Source organism: Eupeodes corollae, chromosome 3 (assembly GCF_945859685.1).
Source record: "Eupeodes corollae chromosome 3, idEupCoro1.1, whole genome shotgun sequence".
Lineage (NCBI taxonomy): Eukaryota > Metazoa > Arthropoda > Insecta > Diptera > Syrphidae > Eupeodes > Eupeodes corollae.
This window is the reverse complement of record NC_079149.1, coordinates 110,421,403-110,441,494: the sequence shown is the minus strand read 5'-3', so window position 1 is coordinate 110,441,494 and position 20,092 is coordinate 110,421,403. Positions and strand designations below refer to the sequence as shown.

Genomic DNA, 20,092 nt, shown 5'->3' with positions numbered 1-20,092 from the left:
CGACTGTCGACATTGAACATGAATGAAGACAGCTAAACAGAAGATAGGTCAACTATGAGGCAGGACATGATGATTGATGCTCTAATGACTAGGGAATCGAAAGTTTGACTCAAGGTAGACGTTCGGAAAATGATTTGAGTTGTGGTATGCCCCAACCACCAAGCTTAGGTAAGGCTAGGTTTATTTGGCTCAACAGTAATTGGTCCTTTATGATGCCATTTGCACCTAAATATCTGCAACACTCGTTTAACCATTTAAAACTCTTTATAAAGAGTGGAGATAAATAATATCAAACTTTTGTAGATCAATTGGATCCTTGTCCTTGTGATAGAAGTCCATACAGTTTTTGTATGCCTGTTACTTAGTAGGTTTCAAGTCAAACAGATTGTCTTTGCATACTTATTAAATAAGTCAATGCCCAATTAATGGAAACAGAGTTAAGATAAGTTTCCGTCTTCAAACCATACGAGAAATCAGAGGGAAAAAATAAAGATCTTTTTCATGGGTCCCTATTCCTGGTCTATTCAGAAATCCTTCTTCCCGTCTAAGAGACCAAAGTAACATAATTTTTAGAAATAGAAGTAACATGAGACTCTACATAGTCATGCATAAAATGTGGAAATAAAAGAAATCTGAAAAAATAAGAAAAACAAAAACAAATAATGTGTAAAAATAAATGCAAACGGCACAAAAGTTCTGTGAAACAGGATATTGTCTTTTTATTTTAATGAACAAAATTGTTATGTTAGTAAAAAATAAATAAAAAAAAAACAAACAAGCAAAAAGCAGATAATGTATATATTTTGTATGTAAGTTTAAAATTTTGCGTGTATTTTAATATCAACCTTTTCTACTACTATCAGCCTCTTAACTAACAATAAAACATTCATTTGCATAAACAGAAAAATAAAAAGCCTTACAAATTACAAATATTTAGCATGTTTTGCTTTTAGTTTTGGTTTTGTTAACTCACCAATCCGGCTAATGTGTGATGATGATTGTGGTGATGCAAGGACGATGAATGATCGAACTTCATACGTTTCTTAGGACTAACTAACTCATCACCACTGGACGGGCATTCTTCTAGTTGTTCCAGCAGATGGGAACGTTCCTTTTGTAAATTTCGTATATCACCTGAAAAGGAAGAACAATTGTTTAGAATTATGAAATTACCTTGAGATCCACCTGAATTTAAACCTGAACGTGAAAGCGTACCTTTTTGCTTTCCAGGACTTTTGTCGCAACGACGTCGTCCATTATTAGGATTACTAATATCAAACGTATCGATTGTGTTGTTGATGCCTGTAATTCCAGCAGCAGAACTAAGAGCACTGCTGAGGCCAGAACTACCAACAACACCACCACTGCTCGCGCCACACAATCGCGACAAAGGCGAGTCTGACCGCTGGGGATATCCGCCACTGCAGTGTTGACCCGCCGGTATCGCATCCTCGTCATGAGACGCCGTCGATCCTTGGCTATATTCGTCGTAACTGCGAAATCTACGCTCCGACAAGTACTCATAATCACCGGTATTGTGGCGGGAGCTCCTGGATCGTGCGCCTCGCGGTGTTGTGCTGCCTGCAGCTGGAAGTACACCAGATGCAACTGCTGGCAAAACTCCTACGGACGTGATCACACCAGAAGTGGCTAGGCCGCTGCTTGATGATGATGCACCACCTAAGACAGCAACGCTTCCAATGCCCGCTATTGGCAGCGATGAAGAGCCAACAACAGATTGCAGACTATTGCTACCCAAGGAACCACACGCATTCGCCGATAGAACTGCTGATAGATTGTTTGGCGAACAGTTCCCACTGGAATTTTGATGCCGACTAAAGGAAGACGCTCGTGATCTTGACGATTGTGAATCGTATCGATTAAAACGACTTCCAGCTAAAATACAATTAAAAACAGAAAAACACACATTTTAAAACCTTTTTCACAAAGTGTTTCTTCCATCTAGGGACATCGACATCTTACCTGCTGTTGGTTTTTCTAGTTTCTCATAGAATGCCTCTTGGCATTCTCTTGAAGCAAAATCCACCTGCAGTTTGCGACCTCGCATCGTTGTGCCGCGCATTTCTTTCACAGCCGTTTGCGCATATTGAATCTGATCGAACATGACGAGCGCCAATTGGCTCACTCGATTGATGATCACTTTCGAAACGGATCCATATCGCGAGAACTGACCCATCAGGTGGCTTTCGCTCACATTATCCGCTATGCCATCGATCCACACACAATTTGTTGGCATTGATTTGCCGAACCCCAACTTAATCCGATTATTGCCCAGATGTTCTCCGTCCATTTTACGCATTGCCCTAACCACAGACAGAATGTTGGAATACTGACAGAAAGCGTATGCATTCATTCCCTGCTTCTTGATGTCGATTTCTATGATTTCCCCAAAACAATCGAACTGAGCCCGCAGTTCGCTTGCTGTTATGTCCTTCTCGAGGTTACCAATGAATAGGGTGCGCGTAGATTTTGGATGGTATTCATCCAGTTCGGCTTCGTACGGTCGAAACTCATTGTCGTCCACATCGTAGCCCTGATAGGGTTCAACTTCGATTTTACAACCGAAAAACAATTTGTCGTGTGACACTTCGAGAGCCTTGTCCACATCGTCGGGTTTCTTGAAACAAACTAACGCATAACGCTCTGAGTTTTGACCGACCACCTTTACCCACGTTACTTTGCCATGCTTTTTGTACTCATGGAAGAGACCATCCTTAAGGGATGTATCCGAGGAACGGGCCGGTAAATTTCGAACACGTATTGCCAGCGGCCGGTTATCTTCGGAATGCACAACAGGATTGCCACTGCCTCCACCACTGCCACCGCTGGATGTTGACGATGATGAGGTAGCCGTGCTGTTACCTAAAACACAATTTATAATCAATCAATCAAGATTCATTGTCTGACTAACTTTTGGATTTGGATTTGGATTTGAAAAAAAAAATTTTAACTTACGTTTACTTTGGCCAGGAGCTGACACAGCCGATTGAAGATTTCTCGTACGGCTTGGAGGTTGCTCACTGCCGGACACCGGACTGGATGCATGCGAATTAGACGACGAACTATGCGTCGAACTATAGCTGCTTGGACTTCGCGAATGCGATCTACTTGACGCCGTACTGCCGCCATCGTGATTATGCTGGCTGTGATTGCTGCTCCCACTGCTGTTCCCCCGATCTATCAGGTGACAACTATGACTACTGTTTGTTGTTGGTGTTGTTGTTGTTGCTGCGTTATTGTTGCTGTTGCCAAACGCAGACGACGACGTAGAGGAGGAGGAGGGGATATGGCCAATGTTTAAAACACCGCCACTACTACTTGTATTATTATTATTATTACTAGTGCTGCTGCTTGGGGCAGCGATGATTGTACTACCACTATTACAACTACTACTACTACTTGCGCTACTATTGACGCCCGCTGAAGCTGCTGCAACAACAACTGCTGCTACCGCGGATGTTAAATTATGTATACTACCGCTGCATGGCGACTCAGAACCACAACGGGATTTTTTACTTTTACTCTTTAAGATTTGTAAATCATTGTTGTAGCTATTAGTAGCACCACCTCCAACTCCTATTCCACCTATACTGCTATTGCTGCTATTACTATTTGTATCTGGTTGAACAACAGCACTGGCCACGTTCCCGTAGACAGTTCTTGAAGCGGCGGGTGATTGAGATGATGAGGAACCGGTGGCGTTGGCGGTTGACAATATTGTCGCAGAGCTTGGCGCACAAGTTTGATTTGGTAAACTGTTGACGCCGCTGTTGCTGCTGCTGCTTCCATTGTTTCCACCGTTGTTGCCTCCTGGACTTGTGTCGTACCATGACGGCACTCTATGGTGGCCCACTGATGAGGGTGACGGTCTGTGCGAAAAAAAAGAGAAGAAAAGAAAAAAAGAACATACAAATAACAATTAAGCGATTTTTACAGGCATTCTATATTTACACAAAACTACTTTTGTTTTTTTTTTCTCAACAAATTGTCGTAATTTGAACAAAAAAAATTAAATCTGTTTTTGAAACCCGAGAGAAAATACTGAATTTGGATTTTGTGAGAAAATAATAACCCTTTAGGAAGTTGAACAACAAAGCCTCAAAATGAGGCTCATAAGTTTTTCTTAAGACGATTAGATTTATTTTGTTTCCTACTTTGTTGGTTGGTGAGCTAGCAAGAAAAATTGTAAATTTTTCCAAAAAGAGAACTTTAAATTCTGTTCGATTCATGGACCTCTGTATCGGATAAAATCAATCTATCAATGTGAAAATTCCTTCATAAACCAACATAAATAAAATTTGTATCATAGATACTCCGAGATTAGGTTCCATTTGAATGATCTACACGTAAAAGCCCTTTTGCTCAAAAGCTAGATCATAACTACGATCTCTCTTCAAAATCATACGACCGATCTTCTACATTTTTACCTTTAGGCCTTTTATTAAATACTCTTTTATTAAATTGTTGATAAGTATTTATTTTGCTTTTTAATTTATTTGCCAATAGTTTCACCTCAATATTGGATCTCGTTCATATCCAGATTTATCACTGCAACCAGTCGCGTTCCTGACAATATACGAAACAAAACAAAAGAACAAAAATGTCGCGTTTTTTTGGAGTTATTTGGTTAGCACGCGCAGGCAACACACAGAAACACAAACCAAGAACTGCAAATTTCCAAAAAAATTAGTAGTGAGAGTTTTGATAGAAAAACAGTAAAGTTATGCAAAGGCAAATTCGAAAATTGTTAGAAAAATTATCTCACTTACATACAAAAAAGAGTTAATAACAAAATTCAAGTTTTTTAATTACAATACTGAAGAAGCCCACACAGTTCATGTTTTTAGCAATTTTTCAATGCATTTAACAAAAAGAGTGAATGGTGTAAAGGTAAGTAAATTTAAACTAATTACTAGACTATGTCTCAGCTGCAAGGATGACATAGAACAGAACGCCCGAAAGCATAACTGAAGATGCGTCGGCCAACAATAAAGAAAGGTGGAGAAGTGTACTGAACACAGCCCGATCAGGATAACGGTTGCGGCAGCGATAACGCAGATATCGGCCTTAAACAGTCAATTTCTACAGGTTTATATTTGACCAAACTTCCAGAGAAAATTATATAATTTATTAATTCATTTTATGTAGTTTCGACAGCCAATGACTTAAGCATGCGCCTTAGAAAGCTACGGCAGCATTTAACTGATGAGTCCAACTGTCGTATCTGGGCCAAACGCATCGAACTAAGAGTCGCAAAATACTTTTTGTGAGTAAGTTACTATTACAGTTCAGATTAGAGATGTAAATGGGCAAGAGATATTAAAGAACAAAGACCAAATTTTCATGACATTTCTTAGCAAAGCTCACCAGATTTTGTTTTCAATACTGAGAAAAGAAATTCTACATACAATTCAATAATAAGTCTAGACAAAACGTAGGAGAGGATAAGTTTGAAAATTAGAAAATTGGAAATCCAGTTCAAAGATTTGACGAATTGAACCAAATTACTTTTTTTATGCTTTTGTTAAAATGTATATTTATTCAGTCAAAAATGTAACTAATAAATTTTGAAGATGGTAGCTTTCAAAAAGATATGAATCTATACAATTCGCAAAACATGTGCTTATTAGAATGGACACCTAGCAAACTTTGAGACTTGTTTCTAGTTGTATGATTTTGTCATTTAGTTCCACAAAAACATTGCTGTAAAATAACCATGCTTATTTTTAAGCCCGAAACACTTACATGATTTCAACTATGGTTTTTTAGGAGAATTTAGGACATTTTTGTTGGAACTCGAGATACGGTTTTAGGTTTGATATAAAGCAAAAGTATGTCGTAATTTTTAGAGTCAAATCTACGAGCTCACAGAAAAGTATATGTGCAATTTTAAAACACTGCAAGCAGCAACTTCATAGGTGGAGAGTAGACGAAAAAATTCAAAGACGAACTGTACAGCGACACTGATCTGGTCAAAAGAATAAAGCTCCAATGACTTAGATGGCTATGTCATGTGGATCAACAAATCCATTCCCGATGGAAGGTGCAGTAGAGGAAGGCGGCAACTCAGGTGGAGCACACAGGTGGGAGAGGATCTTAATAAACTTGGAGTGCGAAATTGCAGTCAGCTAGCTAGGGACCGTGCTGGCTGGAGCACTACCTTAAGTAAGTAAATAAGTAAACTGGATTTTTGGTATGAATCTATTTCTTTCAATTTATTTTGTGTATTTGTTTTATTACTGATTCCTGTAAATAAAGAAGTACATACTGTACTTAATTTTATTTTACTTTGCTTTTACGTGTTCAAATCCTTGTGATCTTTTCTAATAATTATCTCCTTGATTAAAAATGAAAAAAAAACTCACCAAGTTCACTAATTACAAAGCCTGGCTCACTGATCGTGTACTGTCAAGTCTTTTTTCATAAAAATAATTGGAATTCAAAGTACGAAATTTCTTTAGTGAATATTTAGACTTATCCATTGAGAAAATGATTTCTATCTAATGTTTGGTCCTTTTTGGGATTACTTACAAAGCTCTCCCTTGATCATCTTAAAAATGTTCTAACCCCTTTTGATGATGATGATGATATGCAGCAATTAAATTTCTTTAAAAATTTGGATGATAAATTTCAGGTTTTTGTTTTGTGTGTCAAACTTGTTTATTAAATTCCAGGTGCTGGACCGGACTGCATTTATTTCTATTTCTTTCTTTTTAATTCAAAGTTCTTCCAAAATATAATCTCTATATGAATTTTGCATTATAAGAATTTAGGTATAGGTATTCCAAAGGATAGAATAACTCTGGTTTATTATAAACCCTGATTATAAATGAACAACAATCAGTATCCTTGTCTTTAAATTAAAGTTTACTTCTGTTGTTTTCAATAGAAACATAAAATATATGAATAAATATGTATAATTTCAGTTTTGTGTTTATTTGGCGCCAGAGACAGAAAGCCCATTCTACTATTGAAATAAAGGGGTAGGGGGGATGATTGATACCTATTAACTAAGCCTATGGATTGTAGGTCCTACACTCTCACTTTTAATTAACCAGGACAATATATTGTTTTGTTTTTTTTTCTAAATGAGAAAAAAAAAGAAAAGAAAATGAAAACAACAATACCAAAAACGACACATTGAAGAAGAGAATAAGTTTAAGAAAAAGTAATTTAAAACTCACCTATCGATTATCGAACTATATGGACCGTTTCTGTACAGTCTATCCCTAGTACGCCCCCGGCTATCACCAGACGAAGAATGATAATTAACATTTGGTCGTCTAATATATTGTTCTGTATCAGTAACTAATCTCGAACTGCGTTCATAGTAGCTACTGCTACGCTGTTCGAAATTCGGTGGTGATACGTCTTCTGTGGACCTGTAAGAGATCAAATAAACAGTACGTAAGCATTTTTAAAATCTCACAGGCTCGGCTGTAATAATTTCATTTTTGATTTTCATTTAATATTTTTTTTTGTTTGTTTGTTTGCTTTCCTTTAACTTTAAATTAATAATGGAATTTTATACAAGGTACCTTTTCATTTTCTTGGGAGAATGTATTTTTTTTTGGTATGAATAATTGAAGAACTTAGATTTTCTAACAAATGGATTTTTGTATTTGATCTCACAGTAGTCACTTCTTTATGTTTAACAAAAATTGTCCAAGATCACTTTTACACAAAAAATAATCAAACATCATTTTTGTGCATAAATTACATCAAAATAACGACGCTGTCTTCTGCTCCTTGCATCATTTTCTTCTTTTTATATTTATTTGAATTTTATTGTATGTGAAATCAATATTGAAATAGAATTTCAATACAAATTTATTTCAATAGTTTTGCAACGCGTGGGGTGTAAAACTATGTGAATGTTTATAAAAAATCCACTTTTCACATGAAATTTAAATAAAATAACAAGAAATAAACAAAAAAGAAAACTTTGCGCGCGGCGGCATCATCAATAAAACAACACAAAATATGACCCAACAAAAAGTACTTTTCTTTCGATTCGATTCAAGATTCTCTGAAGGAGGGAAAACTCAAATATAAACAATAAACATCAAATTCAAGAACAATGATGGTATAGATTAAGTTTATCTATTTATTTCGATATAAACAAGTTTTTTATTTCATTTAAAATTACATAAAACTTTTGAGTTGCAGAATATTTTCTCTTAATTTCTTTTGAAATCCTGGATTTTTGTTTTCGCTTTGAAAATTGAAACGTCAGTCTGACTCTGGGTTTAAACAAAAAATTAAAAATGGCGTCAAATGCATTTTACTTCAGTTGAAGGAAAAAAAGAGGATATTTTTGACAGAGCTACTTTTTCTATTGTACTAGATTTACAAGAGGAACAAATTTGTATTTAAGGACTGGATTACATTTTGTAGAGTAGAACCAAAAAGGGATGGAATGGTATGGTATGTTGCAGAGTGAAGCAATTTTTAGGGGTAGGACAAGTAGTTTCTTTAAAATTTAAGAAGTCGGAATGATTTCTTCAATTTTTGATAGTTTTTAATCTCAACCTTCACCTTCGTAATCAAATGAGTACATATTTTAGAGTGGTAGAAGAAAAATTAAATTTCCTCAGATTTTTAAGTTTGAACGATCAATTCAAAATAAATAATTTGTTTCGTCGGTAAAATTCTAAGTCTAATAAGAAAAATTAAAAAAGGGACAAGCGTAAAAGAAAGAACCAAAACCAACAAATGCTTAAAATAAATTGATCAAAATAAAAAAATGCCTATTTTTTTATTACTTTACTTTTTTCTGAAGCAAATTTCTGGATGATTATTTTTAGAATTAGAATGTACATTTTGTGATGTAAATATATACAAGATACGTCATTAATTTACAATATATGGCATTGATTTGTAGGTGAATGACCATGGTTTATTAACTTTGACATAACTTTTTGACATTTAATGTATTTTTGGATGACTTGGCAGCTGCTGTTACTGTTCAAATATCGGTTCCGTTCAAAAAGACAGAGAAAGCTTCATATAAATCATTTGTCAATTGTTAAAACAACTGTCAAAAACACATTTGTATTACAACCTTTTTTTATTTTAGAAACTCAATTAAAAAAAAAGTTGCATAATAACATGACATGTTCATATTTTAATAGACTTAGAAGGCTTATTTAGAGCAAATAAAATCCTACAATCCTACGTCTTAAGTAGTTAAGTATATGCTCATTAAGTAATAGGTGTATTACTTAATAATGTAAAACGCAATCCTTTACTATACTATACTTCCATCTAGAAAACGACTAGAAAAATGGGTCAGATAACAGTTGTGAAGAAAAATGAAAATTTTCCATTATAAAAATAATGTTGTTAATTAAAACTTTCTCAAAAAAAGAGTCCCTTTTTAATTATAGCCTAGCTGCTTTGTTATTTTTGACACCTAAATAATATTTAACCTTTTGGGTCTATTCACTTTTTTTGTTATTTCTCTTTTAAAGTTTAAATACAAAAAAGTTAAGCTACTTTTACACTTAAGACACCGAAATCCCCTGAGGATTCATCTATTAAATGTAAATGCCAACTCGAAATTTCACGGAAGTATAAAACTCAGAACAAGGTAAAAACGCGATGCCTTCAAAAAAAAAAAAACTGTGCAACAAATATTTCGTGAGATGTTAAACATGACAAACAAAAATTTAACATTTTCTTTTTTATTTAGATTTGACAACGGGAAAATGGTCTATGACTAGCAGAGGGTTACACAAAGTCATAGTTAAATATTATTATATATATAAATAGGTACATACAAAATATATATAATTATAAAGAACAGAGACACGAAAAAGGGGCGATTTCTCTACCTACCTCTGTTGCCTTTGTTTACCAAGTCATTGATTGTATTAAGCAACAAGCAACCTTAACACGACTTATTGTTAGAGAGGGTAAACCATAACCAACAAACAGGAAATTTTTTACCTGACTCGTACGGTACGGGACAATAGACACACCTTTGTTTTATTTTATTTTATTTTTTTCCATTGATGAATTATCTTTTATTTTTTTTGTTTAACTGTAAACCTGGGGTTGTTATTAAGATTTAAATCTTACATTAAAGTATATGTGATTTGTTTGTTAATTTACTTTGTTTACGACGCAATAATTCCTTCTAATGCATTTATTATAAAATTTGAGACATGAAACATCGCAAAAGTTATTATGAATGATGAAGTTTTTAAAAGACAAGTAAGCAAAAGTGAATTAAAATTAAAATCGGAACAGAACAGTGACAGTTAGCAAGAAAGGATCAACCTACGCTTTTTCCAATGTCTAGACATGAATTAATTCAAACCCAAAAGCTTTTAGTATTTTATTTTAATCTAGTACAATTAAGCAATCAAAAGAAATGAAGCTAACATAAACAAATAAATCAGACCAAGTTTTACAACCAACCGATCATATATGAAAAACTGACAATTGCAAATTGTTTTGACGTTATGAGTAAATGTCCACTAAATTCTTTTTGCTGTCAAAAAAAGGAGAAAAATGATTTTGTGTGAAATTTATTTCGAAACTATGAAAGTCAAAGATTCTAAGACAGATGTTATACGATTTTTGTATGCATGGCCAATAACCTACACATAAATAAGTAGAAACTCAAATGACCCTCAAAATCGCGCCTAATGTTAACAAACTCTTTCATAGTTTATAACTTTTTAAGGCCTATTACACTTTCTAGCAAACCTAACTTTATATACCCATGTATGCATGCATACTTTTATGTTTACTTGAAGTGTGTGATTGTCATAAACTATGTTTATTTTTTGTTGAAAAATTTTACCTTCAACTAGGTTGGTGCCATCTAAGTTTCAACACAACTTTAAATATATTATTATTTAGCAATATATAGACAGATATAGAAAAATAGAAAAAAATAAAATAAATAGCAAAACACTCAAACAAAATGTGAATGACTCTGTAATGATGTCAAGTTGACTTTGTTTTTAGTATTTTTTTTCTTCTTTGAATTCTATCGTATTTCTTTTTTCTTTGTTGATGTACGGTTTTCTTGGGCGCAATAATAATAAATGTGTAAAGACATGTGGACGTTGTTGGTCTGACGAGGTTGCCGATATAAACTTGATTCTAATTGAATATGAATGTTAAAATCCAGTAGATTAATACGCCACCTATACTTACATATAATTGGTACCAAATGGGCATGGACAAAACTAGTGTCATATTTAGTGATGGTGTGAAGTGGGTGTAAGAATAAGCATACTTTGTTAAAATGCATATAGAGATTTAATAAAACTAAATTAGTCTTCGATTACACTCAAGGTTTCGTTATGAAACTCTTATTTTATGATCAAGGTTAGACTTTACCATGTATGACACATAATAATTATTTTTACATGTTTTAAATTTTGTATTTAATTAATAAATTCTTCGTCAATCAACAAAAAAGTACATTTTTGATGCACATGGCGCTGTTGACATTGGACTCTTGAGCTGATAGATTTTTTAATGACGTTTCATAATTTTATTTTTATTTTTCTTATTAATTCTTACAAATTTTATGAAGATAAAAAATGAAACCCCAAAATTAATCACTTCATGAGAGTCCAATGTAACCACCTTACATTTCAACTGTAATTACATACAAATTGGTGTTTTGACAGATACGAAACAGAATTGATCTTTTCATTGATCTCTAATTGAATCACTTTATGAACGCCATTGTTTACCTATAAGTGATGATGACGTTGGTTAAATGTGATATACCAATATGAATGTGTTTCATTCAGGCTCATAAACATTTGTAAACTGGTCTTTAAATTGTATGCGTTTGATGTCAGATGTCAAATGTCATACATTTAAACTAAAGTTATGTTCACATAACAAAGTTCTTAGACAAATACTTAAAATGTGTTTTAGTTTAAAAATTTGTTCGAGGTCTAAATTTTTACAATTTCACTTATTGTCGATTCGAATGTTGATTATTCAATTTGTTCATTGTTTATTTTTCTTGCTACCTTCTTAAACATTGATTACTATTTGTGTTCAGGGTCGGTAAGTTAACAAAATACACAATTTTACAATAATTGTATATAACCTTAGAAAAAGAACAAACAACAGTTCAATTAGTTATACCCTTTTAACTGTTATCTATCATGACTATCTAAAAATATATGTACCTAACAAAGCAAAATCTATTTGAATGTTATTGTAGGTATATAACTTTAGTACTTAACCTCAACAAAATTAAAAAGATAGAAAGAGAAACTCAAATCACCATCGCATCGCCATACGTACATACAAAAACGTTTTCGTTTTCTTATTTCATCTGCTGTTGTTGGGGTCTTATATTCGCAAACAATTGCAGCAGCTCACAAATTGACAGACAGATAAGAGATCTTGAATATATATATTCTGCAGCAGTCCCGCAAGTAAAACATAAGTTGAAGGCAGTTTATTTGCAAATGCAAAAAATAAAGTGCATGAAAACACATTTGTTTAAAAAGGAAAAAAACACAAACAAACCTACAGTGCGAACAATAAAAAAACTGACAGCCTATTTTCGTGAACTTCCAAACATAATTTAACTTTACTTTCGAATTGCAAATATTATGAACGAAACTTCATATCCACATAGAAGAAGTCATACATATTTATTCAATTCACTTATGTTCTAGAATATTTAATTTCCCAAGTTGTATAGGAACGAACTTGTGATTGTTTTATAATTTATTTTTGGAAAGAAAATAGAAAATATCCTACCTAGAATAATCACAAAAAAGTTGAAACTTTATATCTCCATCAAAAAAAAGCCTCTAGGTGGCGTAGCATTTTTCGAGATGGAAGTGATATTATTAAAAAATTGTAAGAGAACTTTCTCTATGACAGGAAAAATAAAGTTTTGACATTTTAATCAAAATCAAATGGGACATTTGTGATAAGCCTTACTTATTCAATGTTTAAAGTTTTAAAATTCATTAAAATCGATTGATATTTATCGTGTTCTTTTTAAAAATTATTTTTTAATTATTATGTCAAATCCTATAAATAATTTATTGGAGTAATTTGAACATCAAAATTGATTTTTATTTTTAAAACGGATATTTTGGTCATCAATTTAGTGGAAATAAACTATGAATTTGTTTTAGGTTAAAAAATGAACGCACCCTTTGCATTGATTTATTGTTCAGGATAATATTTGATCGAAGCTCATTCAGAACAGACCCATTTTGTGATTGACTGTAAAATATTAACATTTCAATAATTCAATGAACTCATCCAGCACGATATGGTTATTTTTGTTAAAAATCAATTGATCTGTGAAATAAATAAAGTTACAAAAAAATAATTGCACTAAAGAGAAAAAATATCTGACAAAATTAACAAAATATATTTCAGTGATTATTGTCTGTAGATAAGATTAAAGTTTGGTTTTATCTAATGTGATGTGGGTCAGTAGAAACGTAGCCTAATCAAACACATGTGTAAATAAACAACATAACAACTATTTCATTGAATTTTGACAATGGTTCGTTATGGTGAAAGGTTAACAGTTTGGTATCTGTCAACAATCATCATTTTGACGTTCAAAACTTTGAACGTTTTTATTATTTTGTAGTGTGGCAGCACTGATTTCTTTTTGTCAGTTCAAAAATGCAGCAGCTTCGACAGTAACAAGCTCTTTTTATGTATCTGCAGTATTCATATACCGACATTTTTATTATACACACCAGTGTGTGTATCTTTTCTGTAGAAAACTATTTGTGGGAATCCAAAAAGCTCGGCCTACTTTTTCATTTAATTTTTTTTTTATTTTTGCTCATTTGAGAGCAACATTTTCTCGTTGGTTGCAAGCACTTTTAGTGCATATGCATGCAGTTTTGTTGTGCCTTTTTTATATATTTAAGTTGTGCTACTATATAGGACTGTTGGTGCACTATCACGATGCAATTTGTATTATTTTTTTTTTCTGTTTTTGATATTTTTATTTTTCGCTGCATGACGTTTTAACGTTTAAAACGCCTGCAGGCAATTGAAGCTACAGAAGTGCTGCACACATGGTTGGGGCTGTGTTGAAGCGTATAACAAGTTATGGGGCTTGGTAAGAGAGCTAGAGCTCTAGAGAGAGAGCGAGACAAGCTTATAATGAATTAGACATCTAACGAGAAAAAAAAACATCCTTTTAGATGAGATCTTTTAGTTCATGTGCAACAAAGCTTAGATGAAAGGTCACACAGTTGCTCGAATGCGTTACGTTTTATTCGAAAATGTCACAGTGTGAGAGGGGGGTTAAGGAATTTCATTGCAAGTGCTTTAGATTTTTTTTTTCTTTTTGTTAATCATGTTGCATTAGTGGGAGAGAAAATGTATATTAAGGTTTATATACATATGTATATTAGAAACAAAATGACAATGAATATAAACAAAACCAAGTCTATGTAGGATGGAATTTTGCTTTGCAAAAAGTCGTGATGATTTTAACTTTGATGAACTTTTCGATAATAAATAGAGCCAAAGGAAGACAAGTGAACTAAAAATCTTTAAAAGAATTACCTACACAGAATTGTTGCTCCCCTTGATGCATTTATATAAGTTTAGGAAACTGGCTTTTTTTATGCATTAAATAAAAACAATATTCATTTTTTGCTTAAGACGTAATAAAAAATACATACCTACATATAATAAAACCTTTGATCTTTGTTTGATCACTAACTGTAAAAATATGAATTCAATTGTAGATTTCTGTGAATATAAACGACAGTAAAAAGTTTTTCATTCTTCATTTTTGGTTAATAGGGACTTGACAACTTTGAATATAATTTGTGAACACACCCTTTCAGTAATCATCACTGTCATTTACTGTCATTGTCAATTTACTCAGTAACCTAAAAATTCTCATCATGGGAAATGTACACTAACGAGAAACGATGCAAAGTCTATATATTCCTTGTGTAATGTTTGCCTTGTCAGTGGGACAACGGGTTGGTCGAAAATATTGCTGCTGTCCAGGCTTCCATAACAAAGAAAATCAATTAATTCCACGGCGTTCTCAACAATTGGGCATCGTTTAGACCGCATTATGATGATTTTGCGAAAGAACTTTGATTTACATCCATATTTTCATTAATATGTTCTTTTTAGTGCAATACAAATGTGTCAATTTAAGAACTTCAACATGGTATTTACTTGACAGATCATAAAACAAGTAGGTCTGTTTATATTATTGGGATATTGGCTTGGTACACTGCTGTTAGAAGTTCATTAATAAAAAAAGACAAACAAGAACACTCGGAAGTGATATGTTTCTACCAAAAGATAAACATTGAAATCAATCCGGAAAAATGCTTCAATTAGTATTTTATTGCGTTCCTTGTTAATTAGAAAGACACATTGGAAAACACTCAAAGACATTCTTTTTAGAAAAAACGTTTGATTGGAAATTTTTATTTTTTGTATTAACATATTTTTGAATTTACCTAACGAAAGATCATCTCAATGAACAGCGGATTCTTTTGACAGTTGTGTATCAATTTTAAACAATTATTATAAAAGATTTCTGTGAGAAACCTCTATGGTTTTCAATAAGAAAAATCTTTCTGAAGGTAGATTATAGAATAGATAGACTTATCAATTAACCGACCTGTCAAAAAATTCCAATGAACATTTTTTGAAGTTTTTAAATGTTGTTCTGTTTCATTATTTTTTTTTTACAGTCCTTTCCTTGCTAATGTAAAATAAAATATCAAATAAAACAAACATTGCATTTTAATCATTAAAAACAGCAAAACAGTTTTTTGTTTCGAAATAAATGTAGTAAATTTAGCTAAAAATGGTCCCTCAAAGGCAGGAAATTTGTACATTGTGTTTTTTTAACATTAAAAGTACATTTAGTTTGAGAGTGACTCGTTTTGATTTTGAACATAATTTTCATTTGGATTTTGGGCTAGTTTAAATTTTTGAAATCCATGGCCCTATAGTAAGAATTTGTTAAATCTTATTACGGGTTTTACATTTGACTTTTCTTGGGGACGATTCATTTTGACGTCACACCATTTTATTTTCAAGCTCCTTTTGTTTATTTAATAATTTTAAAAGACAAATAACTGAAATGGATAAACCCATAATATTAATCTGTCACATATTTTGAAATTGTCCACCTACTTTCACGAGCTTTTTATATCTTCGAAGGTCCATTACTTCTATGCTTAGAGTGGAAAAGACTTGAAATTTCGTAAACAAATAAAGAATTTAACAATGACAATGCAAATGTGTACATAATTTAAAAAAATGGCATTAGTGTCATTTGTGTATGTAAACATTAAAAACCTATGATTAAAATTATGAAATTGATAAGTCCCTCTGAAGGTAACCTATAATCCTTTGTTTTAATTAACTCACACCCCAATAGAAATACGTCAATCAATTAAATAAGTACAATAAAACCTGCAATTAAAAAACTTTGTTCACATAATATTTTATCCTCTTTTCACATTAAATCATTTGTGAAGAACAACGAAACAAAAAATAAATAACATTCATTAAATTTAATTCAAATTTAAAATCGTTGCAATTAGTCAAAAACAATACTGGAATTTACCCATAGCTAATTCGTAATTATTTTTTGTGATTAAATTGTAATTGACTTTTTTGTCAGATAGATAGATAGATAGATAGGTATTCATTTTTTAAATAAGTACATGTAAATCTACTCCCACTTAAAATAAGTGGAGGAGGAGGGAGGAAAAAATAAGTAATCTTATGTAAAAAAAAGTTTAAGTTACATGATTTAACAATCAGCTAATCAACTATGTAGTGTTCCTACCTACCTACATAATCTTATAACATGTTAAAATGTTTAAAAAAAAAAAACACTATCATAAGGTGTCATTAAATTTTAGCAACCTTTATATAAAGTAAATATATGTGTAGGTAGATAGGTAGGTATATAAAATTTAGAAGCCTTAAATCTCCCAGAGACACACTTTCAAGTGGATTTAAAAAAGAAAAAAAAAACGTCCAAAGATGATAAAATAAGTAAAGAACAAAATTAATCCAATGTAACAGCAGTTCGGCTTTAAAGCATCCATTAAAAGAGGGAAAAAGTAAATGAAATGCAAAAGAAAAAAGAAGAAACAAACCAACAAACCCCCACAGCTTAGAGGAGGCAGTTTCAGAGAAGTATAGTAACCAGTAACCACCATCATACCACGTCTGTCTCATTAAATGAGAAATCGCAATTCGTAATTTAAAGCTTCCCTCTCACTGCTTAGATGTATATGTGTACAACTGTTAATTCACCCCACACCCCTTAAAAAGGATCAGAGAAGAGATGAAAACAAGAGAGAAACAAAAACAAAAACGGTACTTTTAACCGTAAAAAATCAATTCAGCTATGTACTGTACCTAGGTACCTATACCTACCCTACATATACTTACATAGCTACCAAAAAAGACCGGGCCGTGAGAGAGACCCGAGTGAGCATTGAGAACGAGCTCCTGGCTTCTAGCTCCTGCTGCATTAAATCTAGCAAGAGTTCATTTTTCACCAAAACCCTGCACGACCCACCAGAGTTACGAGTCAGAGTTTCTGTTTCATATTATATTCAGCGCGTCAGAGCCCGGTAAAAAAGTAATGGGATACAAAGTTTTTACTCCCCAAAAAACACTGCAAAGTATTTTATGTGCACTATCTCTTCCTCCCAAAACATCCCCTCCTTATGAAAGAAAATGGGCAAATGGGTTATGATGATATAGGGATGAGATATATGGGGTTGGGGTTGGCCCTTGGCTGCTCGCTCGTCATCATCGTTGCTTGCAGCTCTGCTGGTTTCATTATTGCTTCTTCTTCTCGTTCTATACCCAACATAATACTCTCCCAAAATTTATTACCACCCTGTAGGTAGGTGGCTCTGACTACTTCCTTCCATTACTTTGGTCAATGGATGGGTTTACATTACTGTGAAATTTATTCTATGTGCGCAAATGTTTTTCTCCAGCCCGATATAAGCAGTTGAAGTTGGATACCCCAACATTAATCTATGTACTCAAAATTCCGCCCCTACAATATTCTTGTATATGAACTTACATATGTACTGTAAATAGTTATATCTGCAGAGTCCTTTAGGTTCGGTCTACACTACACACATAAAATGTGTGGAGAAACCCCCCTATTTAAATGGGGGATTTAGCATGAATAGGTATTACCCCCATAGTTTTGGCTGTGGTTGTGGTTCATTCATTTTCTAAATACATATACCTATCAGTACATGTACAGATACAGAACTGTAAAAAGATAAATTATGTAGGTACCCCCGCTGCTGGTGGTGGAACGTCCTTGTCTGAGGTTAAACCAACACAATTGCAGGCGAAAATTTTTAGCTTTTTTTTTGTCGTTGTGTTGGTGTGGTGTGGTGTTTTTGGTGTACACCTAGAGGTGGAAATGGCAAATGACCTCTACTTCACCATGCCAATCATCTGCCCTATAAGCTGATAGAATTTTCCGGGAAATGGTGGAAAAAAAGAGGAAATTCGATATTATTCATGAGTAAGCTATGTGCTTTCCTATGTACCTATCAAAACATACAGCGTACTGTACAAACCTTCCATATACTTAAATTTCACTGTACATAGAAATATGCTGAGATACATAGATGTAGTAGTTAATTTTTGTTGTTTTTCGTTATTTGTTGTTTTTGTATAATGTGTTGGTGGTGAGGTTGTATTTTACTTGCATCCACTTGTATATTCAACAAAAAAACAACAACATTCGCTCGCATGTGTCATCATCTGTTAAATTTGTGTTTTTGTTCCATATTGAAAAAGAAGATAGGTCCTTTTTGCTGAAACAGTATATTTCTAAAGTTTGATAAGAATGCATCTTCTGTTCTGAAAACTTTACTTAATGGCTTACATAAGTACCTATATCTATACCTTCATACATAAATACAAAGTTAATACATTATATATTTTTATATATTTATTTTTTAAGTTAATGGTGTTTACTAAGTGATTTTTCACATTAAGGCGTAGGTTACATTTTTTAAAATAGGCTTCAATTATGTCCTCGTGTCGGTCGTACCGAACCAATGACTTGCAAATTATTTAAAAAAAAAATGTATATACCTACTTTTTGATGTTATTAATCTATTTTTGAAAGGCTGAAACCACTTTAGCAAAAGTTGTTATATACCTTTCTACCTTTCCATTTTGTGTATGTAATTAAAAATTTAAATATTAATTGATATTGATTTTTCAATAGGGCTACGTTTTATAGGTGGGTAGGTGGATATAAAGTTGTATTTGCAAACAAAATTAAGTTCAATTACCCTACGTTATGTAGGTACCTTCCTATACCTAGGTAAGTAGGTATAGGTATAAAATTTAATTTGGGAGTGTTTAAATTTAGGTAGGAAGTTTTTGGAGCGTTTAAAATAAGACTTACTGTTATTATTTTGCAGTAACTTATTAAAGTTTGCAGTAACATTTGAATTTGACAGAAATGGTTTTTATTCTTATTATTTTCTAAAGTTAACTATTTAAAGTCGTGCCCTGTTTTATGTATTTGGAAGTTCTGTCAGTGGTAGGGTTTGTATTTAAATTTTAATGACAAAACAAACAGAACAGATCTAAAAAGCTAAACATTTAAAGTGAACTTTGTTCTACTACATTCTGGTTCTTTATTTCGATAGCGTGTGTTTGGTAACTTGAATACAGAAAGAATTAGATTTATCATTTTTTAGTACGAATATTAAAATATAGACGAGAAAAATTGAAAGCAGCTTTGGTTTTAAGGAAATTAAATATTTCAAATGTGTTTTTAGGAAAACGTCAAATTGATGGTTTTAAAGGACAAATATTGGTTTTCTACACCAAATTGGGACATTAAAAAAAGATCTTCCTTGAAGGAAAATATTTTTAACACATTATTTTGCTTTAAAATTAATTTTCTAAGCACCTACATTATTACCAATTGAAACAATTTCATTAAAATATTTCGATCATTTCATTGAGAAATTAAATTGTTTGACGAATTATTTGACATATGGTTAATGATTTGACATAACAAATAACGAATGTTTTT

General features: G+C 32.6%; 1 protein-coding gene across 5 annotated transcripts in view; it reads right to left on the bottom strand.

Moving 5' to 3' along the window:
- Window positions 1-20,092, bottom strand: part of LOC129952579 (protein split ends) — a 206,651-nt gene that overhangs the window by 21,631 nt on the left and 164,928 nt on the right. For 3 of the 5 annotated variants that reach the window (XM_056065234.1, XM_056065232.1, XM_056065233.1), the window contains 5 exons: window positions 7,206-7,403; window positions 2,977-3,890; window positions 1,984-2,883; window positions 1,216-1,896; window positions 974-1,134 (listed from right to left, as the gene is read on the bottom strand). The exons of 1 other annotated variant lie outside the window; for it this stretch is intronic. In XM_056065234.1, coding sequence (XP_055921209.1) covers window positions 974-1,134; window positions 1,216-1,896; window positions 1,984-2,883; window positions 2,977-3,890; window positions 7,206-7,403 — 2,854 coding nt within the window. The remainder of the gene's footprint in view (window positions 1-973; window positions 1,135-1,215; window positions 1,897-1,983; window positions 2,884-2,976; window positions 3,891-7,205; window positions 7,404-20,092) is intronic. One more of the 5 variants, XM_056065235.1, reaches the window with a different exon arrangement.